At 37.9% G+C, this 7,191-nt stretch overlaps 1 protein-coding gene across 1 annotated transcript; it reads left to right on the top strand.

Moving 5' to 3' along the window:
- The first annotated feature begins 332 nt into the window (after window positions 1–332).
- LOC110216114 (zona pellucida sperm-binding protein 3-like) lies at window positions 333–5,851 on the top strand. The gene is made up of 9 exons (XM_020997932.2): window positions 333–710; window positions 1,614–1,732; window positions 1,828–1,931; window positions 2,294–2,471; window positions 2,818–2,938; window positions 3,023–3,114; window positions 5,254–5,378; window positions 5,575–5,694; window positions 5,781–5,851. Exons 1-9 carry the CDS (start codon window positions 333–335, stop codon window positions 5,849–5,851), a joined length of 1,308 nt encoding a protein of 435 aa, XP_020853591.1.
- Window positions 5,852–7,191: the final 1,340 nt, after the last annotated feature.

Raw genomic sequence — 7,191 nt, 5'->3', positions numbered from 1 at the left:
ACTCATGACTGATTGAAAACATCATTTAATCAAATGACTCATCAACTGAAAATTTGCCTTGAACCCAAGTCAACCACAAAATACTTCAGGATATCAACAGTCTCTCAAAAGGAACACAGCATTCCCCTTATTATCCAAAATAAAACATTTTTGAGTATCAACATCCTCCCAGCTGGAAGTGTTTCTGAGAAACCTGACAGGTGTAGCATATCCTGGTCATTTCCCTCACTCCCAACCTGACTTCAGAGATCAAAAGAGATGCTAATTGTTTCTGAAGATATAAAGATCCCAAACTCCAGGCAATTAAGCAGTGATTGTAAGGAGTAGACGGGATGGGGCAAGGAGGTCAAATAGGATGCCTGTTCCTTCTTTTGGTGTCTAGTGAGTTGGTATCTGTTGATCTTTGTAGCTCTTCTAGTTCTAGGTCCTTTTTTAGAGATGGTGATTCTCCAAGACCAGATTATGAATCTTCTCCTATCCATTCTTCATGGCGCCACAGATCTCGAGCTCAATTTTTGCCTGTGAGGGTCCAATGTCTAGAAAAGAAGTTGGTGGCAAACATTCAGAGAGACCTCTTTGGGAAGGGAAACTTGATCAATCCTTCAGACTTAACTCTTGGACCAGGTGCCTGCCAATATACTGCCTTCCATGAATCAAATGATACCATTGTCTTCGAGGCAGGGCTCCATGAGTGTGGCAGTAGGCTTCAGGTACAGTTTTTTTTAGTATTTCTGTAGTAGGATTCCTCACTCTTATTTTGTCCAGAGTAGATCTTGGGATTAGTGGCTACAGGATGATGCCTAAATGATTGTGAGATCCTTAAATAATCACTGACATGTCTCATGGCTCTGTCTTCCTGGGATGGGATGGGATGAGGTGGGGTTGAGGTGGAGTGGGGAAGAACTGCTCTCTAAATCTATGGGATTTTCCTGCTCAATTTTATCTTGAGATTTAAGATTTCTGTGAAATGCATGAAACCTGTTGATCTTAACTTGGAATTCAGTTTTCTGCCTCAAAAATGTAGGGAAATATGAAGGAATACTGGATAAGATCCTCTTCTCTTAGCATTGACATGCACAGTTTAGAGTGGAGGAATGGAAGGAAGGGCATAAGTATTTATAGAGTGCCTATTGCATTCCAGGTATTGTGCTTAGTGCTTTACAAATGGCTCAGTGGAAATCATCTAAGGTTTAGCAGAACTTAGTTCTAATACCAGCTCTTATGTTACCTGTGTGGCTTTGGAGAAAATGGTTTCTTATCTGTGAAATGAAGAGTTTGTATTAGATGTTCTTGTTAAGGTCCCTTCAGCTCTAACAAAGTGGGTAGTGTTTGCTGTATTTCTTGGATTATTCACACAACTCACTCACTATAAGGCTTAGGATCCTGTGTGCCAAATGACTGGGAATAAGTGGCCCTAAAGAATATTGGATAACTAGGGTGGGAGAGGACCAGTCCTGGATTTATAGGTACACAATTAGAAATATCTAGACAGATAAGTTGGTTGTCCAACCTATTGGAAGATTAGTAGAGAATCTTGTACCATGATGAAGTAACAGATATTTCCAGGTAATTTTTTTTTTAGAAAATCATACTCTAGTTTTGACCATTTGCAGGTGACCACAGACTTGCTGGTTTATAGCATAAATCTATATTATAACCCGACTCCTGTTGGCAACTCTGTTATTCTACGAAACAGTCCAGCTGTGATTTTAATTGAGTGCTCTTATCCAAGGTGAGAGATCCTTTTGTTTGGCTCAAATAATTTGTTCTTTAGCTTGTGTCATGTGTTATGTAGAGATTTTCTTCCTTATCCATCATGGTTCCCAGGAGGAGTAATGTGAGCAGCAAGGCTGTCCAGCCAACCTGGACTCCATTTGGTTCTACGCTGTCCTCCCAGAAAAGGCTGAAGTTCACCTTGCAACTGATGACTGGCAAGTGGCAATGATAGTGTAAAAATTGCTAATGTTTTCCTCCTGATCTCTGTTCTTAACTCTGTCTCTGTCTGTCTCTGTCTGTCTCTGTCTGTCTCTGTCTGTCTCTGTCTGTCTCTGTCTGTCTCTGTCTGTCTCTGTCTGTCTCTGTCTGTCTCTGTCTGTCTCTGTCTGTCTCTGATGATGATCTGGCAAAACCTATGGACTCCTCAGAATACTGTTTTTAAATGCATGAAATGAAATGTATGAGATTACATAAAAGATCAATCATATGGCAATCCAGTTATCCAAATAATGAATAAGGTCATGGAATGCAAGTCAAGAACCCTTGGGATAACAGTACTTTGATCATGACTTTGCAGATGACTGGAGTACTAAGAGGGCTTCTTCTAGCTATCAACTTGGGGATGTTATTTCTATCCAAGCTGATGTGAACACTGGAAGTCACGTGGCTCTGAGACTCTTCATTGATAGCTGTGTGGCTATGTTAAAACCAAACCAAGAGTCAACTCATCATTATGCTATTATTGATTTCCATGGGTAAGTTTCCACAGCAAACTTCCTCAATACCAAAGTCCACTTATTTCCAAAGGAATCATAGATATGGATATTCCTTTCAGAAATCTTTCTCCACCCCCACCCCCTTTTACTTTCCCCTAAGTATCTATCCCGGCCAAAGCAAATCACCTGGAAGTTAACCTATCAGTGACTAGACTCTGCATATTAGGCTGATTCCCAGGTGATTTCATTGCTAGGCTTGTGTTCAGAAGCTCTTTCAGCTGAGGCATATCAAAGTTCATTCTGCTGTCTTCCAAAATGAAGTCACATCTAGATATTGGAGAAGGATGCTGGTGGAGGGAGCTTAGTAACAAATTTTAATTTCTAGGTGTCTAGTTGATGGTCGGTCAGAAAATGTTGGGTCAACTTTCATCTCCCCAAGGCCCAAGCCAGAGACCCTTCGGTTTATAGTTGATGCTTTTAAGTTTTCAAGGGAAGCCAAGGATCAGGTGAGCTTTAACCTGCCTCCCCCACTTCCACACACTGTATCCACAATGGCAATGATAAATCTTTAATTCTGAATTATTTTCTAGATCTATATTATGTGCCACCTGAAGGTGACTGAAGCTGCTGATGTGCCAGATCTTTCAAACAAAGCTTGTTCCTTCAACAAATCAAGCCAGGAGTAAGTAAAGCTTGAAAAGCAACCATGGCTACTGTGTTTTGGGGAAATTAGTAAATCAATTGTTTAGGAGAATAGAATTCCTGATCTACTTATGCTTTTTTTTTTCTGTAACACTATTTGAATGTATTGTTTTTAATAACTATTTTTAAAATCTTAAGTCATGAATATTGAATTCCAACTTAACAGTTATTGCTTAATCTAGCCATGTCTTATTCTTGAAAAATGGATCTTTTAGAAGGCTATACATAATTCAGTGGCTTTGGTACTTTGCTACTTTTCCTAATGTTATTTCCTACTTATAGCTTATCAGAAAAAGTATTGGTCTCCTTAGCTCCAAGAAAATCAGTAGCTTTCTCTTGGCTAGAGAGCACTAAAATGAATATTATATATGCATATATATATGTAGGTATATAAATGTATATATATTTTACATGTATGCATACTATCTAAATATTATAAGATATATATGAAAATGATATACATGGTATGCATATATACACAGGCATACATACATGTATGTATATATGAACATGTATATTCTTCTGTGTGATCCTGGGCAGGTCATTTAACCTGTATCTCATTGAGTTTCCTCATCCATAAAGTGAGCGGGAAGGAGTAAATATTTATTTAGTGCCTATTATTTGATAGGGACTATAAGCCCTTTTCATATATCATCTCATTTAATCCTCATCACAATCCTGCAAGATAGGTGCTGTTATTATCTTCATTTTACAGTTGAAGAAACGGAGACACACAGAGGTAAAATGACATGCCCAGGGTCACGCAGCTAGAAAGTGTATAAGGCTGAATTTGAACTCTAGTGTTCCTGACTTCAGGCCTAGTGCTTTATCCACTTGGCTACCTAGGCAACTCTGATTTGGCATAATGTAAGATGGACACCTATCTCCCAGGGCTGTTTTGAGGGTCAAATGAGGTAACATTTGTGTGAAGTACATAGCACAGTGCCTAGTACATAGTAGCACTTAATAAATGCTTATTTATTAATAATCATAGAATGGCATACTGGCAATTCAAATCATGCTAGAACTCTTACCTTTATGATTCTAGGAAAATCATTTAACCTGCACACCACAGGTAACTTCAGGATTTAAATAATATATGGATAATTAAAATCACTTAGTTTTGCTATTCAGTTTTCAGTGATGTCTGACTCTGTGACTCCATTTGGAGTTTTCTTGGCAAAGATACTGAAGTGGTTTGTCATTTCCTTCTCCACCTCATTTGACAGATGAGGAAACTGGGGCAAACAAGGTTAAGTGACTTGCCCAGGGTCACACAGCTAGTAAGTGTCTAAGACTGGATTTGAATTCAGCAGATGAGTTTTCCTGACTCCAGACCCAGCATTCTATCAGCTATGCCACCTAGCTGTCTTACTTATATGCTACAAGACTCTCTTATGCCATAAGCAAGAGAATTTTTTTTCAGTGCAGCTGATAAAGGGAGGAAAATGCCCAAAAGGATATGCCTCATCTTAAATAAAAATAAAAATAAATTTGACTTTGACCCTCCCCCTTTCTTGCTGCTGTTACTTGTGGGAGAACTAGGGGGAGAAAACAGTAGATCTGACTTTCTAATTTGGGGAACAAAAGACTTATATTCCCTCCTTTTCACTTGTGCCTTGTGCCTTATTTTTTTTTTAACATCGTACCTAACTTATTCCTTTTTTATTTTCCCCTTAGGGGTTTCTTCAGCAGAGTTCCAGATATTTTTCTTAAATAATTCTTATGACTTTACATAAGTTGCTTTACAAAAGTTACAAGAACTTTTCTTTTTGAGGGAGTGGGTACAAAATGATTTGGTCCAAATATAACAAATCATAAATCTTAATCTTATAGAATATTTTCTGCAAACAAATGCTATCCCAACATTGGTTAATAGGGAAGTTTTAAATCTCTATTGGAGGACTAGAATACAGATAGATCTTGTTATATCTGCCCTTTGGATCTATGCCATGGCACCTTGTTTAGCCCTTCTGTTTCTGGCTCTTGGATAGGGGATGGGGCAAATTTTAAAGGTAGTCAAAGTTTTCATAGCAAGTAATAAATTATAAAATTTAATAACTTCTTTCCCCAAAGTCCTAAATGCTCAAGTGTCTTCCTCTCATTCATAACTTCACAGATGGTTTCCTATAGAAGGTACAGAGGATATCTGTACCTGTTGTGAAACTGGTAGCTGCAGGAAAGGCCATCTTCCAAAGAGACTTACCAGAAGTCACTGGAAAAGGAATAAGTTGTATTGGAAAGGTAAGTTTCCTAACATAGCCTACATAGGAAAAAGCCCATGAAGCATGATTATATCTCAACAAATGAGGCTTGATGCTAACATGGGCCTATAAGACACTTACAGCCTACTGATTACCTCAGCTTGAAGTTTTTTAAAAAAAACTTCTAGGTTTCATTAGAAACCCTCCCCCCCCCTTCCCCATCCAACTCTATACAGATGTTCCTGGGAAAGAAACTGAGGCTGATGTGGTAGTTGGACCTCTGGTCATTTCTGATGTGACAGTGTATCCCAGCAACATTGCTAAGCAGGACAAAAGAGCTAGAACGAACTCCCAAGGTATGGATTACCTACCTTCCATCTATTTGATTACCTAAGTGGTAAATGATTGTGAGACTTATGTCCAACATACCATTCCTTTCCAGGTGTGGAGAAAGTACCTCAAACACTGCTACTAGCTGCTGGATCTGTAGTATATTTTTTTCTCTCATGCTAATCACTCATATGAGGTCTTTTTGGTAACATGAACTATTGTTAAAATAAATTAAAGGATACCTTAAGATCTATTCAAATGTGTTGTCTGTTTTTATTGATAATAGCTTATGTTTATGTAGTGCTCTAAGATTTGCAAAGTGCTTTACATATATTCCCATTTGACTTCCACAAAACCCCTAGGAAGTAGGTGCTGTTCTTATCATTCTGATTTTACAAATGGAAAATTAAGGCTAAGATATAACAGTCAGTCTAACCAAAACTTTCTGAGTAAAGGCTAGAAATCAAATCTTCCTGACTCTGTCCAGTACTCTATCCACTCTGCCACCAAAAGTCCCCCTTTATTATGTACTGAATTCCTTATTAAGGAAAATGATTAATTGGATCTTTGGGGGATATGCCTGAGCAAACTAAATATTCCACCTAAAGTACTTAAAGCGTATAGATACTTGGAATCCTGGAGCATCTTCTTGATGTACTTATCTGAGGTATGATGTATCCATAAGCATTCTTAGAACAACATGTCATGTACAAAATACATCTAATCTCTGGGTGACCTAAAATTTCTTTGGTCTTTATATAGCTCTGTCCTTCCCTTTGTAGATGAAGGACACTCAAGCTTCAGATTTAGCTTGAAGTATTATTCAATCTGTAATCATTTGTTCAACCTCTATAAATTCTCATGTAACTACTAAAGTAATTTTCTGGTACCTGGAGATTTTTCTGAGGGGGAGTCTAGTCATAATACTAGTCCCCATTGCAGGGAGGCAAGACCAGTTCAATACTCTTTAGCTAGAAAAGAAAGAAGCTAAAAGCAAGGGAAAATCCTTTGGATCATGAGTTATAGCTACCATCGTGTCCCACGTTATTTGGTTGATAAACTTTGGTATCTTGTCACTAACATGCTAAAACTCTTTTCTTACCTGACAGAGATTAAAATTTCAATGACAATCCAAAGTAGAACATTTATTTATAAAATAGCTTTTTTAATCGTTGACTGAGGCAGTGGTTTAGTTCTATGTGAATGGTAGAACATGGGGAGAGAGAAATAGAGGAGGAGAACAAGGGAAGGAAGAATAAAGAATAACAGTCTAGTAAGCAACAGGAATTTGAATCTATTAAAGAGGGAATTAGAAATAGGCTGTTTGAATATAGTTTGGTACCTGGAAATAGAATATGAAACTAGTTTGGTACCTGGAAATAGAATATGAAACTAGTATCTTCTATCTTAAACTAGTATCTAAATCTAGAGGAAAATCATGTAACTTCTTGGACCCTAAGTTTCTCACCTGTATAACAGGGAAAATAGCACCCATCTCTCCCCTTATGGGAGACTTGAAAAAG

Source organism: Phascolarctos cinereus, unplaced genomic scaffold, assembly GCF_003287225.1.
Source record: "Phascolarctos cinereus isolate Bilbo 61053 unplaced genomic scaffold, phaCin_HiC Scaffold_1;HRSCAF=81, whole genome shotgun sequence".
NCBI classification, from domain to species: Eukaryota; Metazoa; Chordata; class Mammalia; order Diprotodontia; family Phascolarctidae; genus Phascolarctos; species Phascolarctos cinereus.
This window is presented reverse-complemented; position numbering and strand designations above follow the sequence as displayed.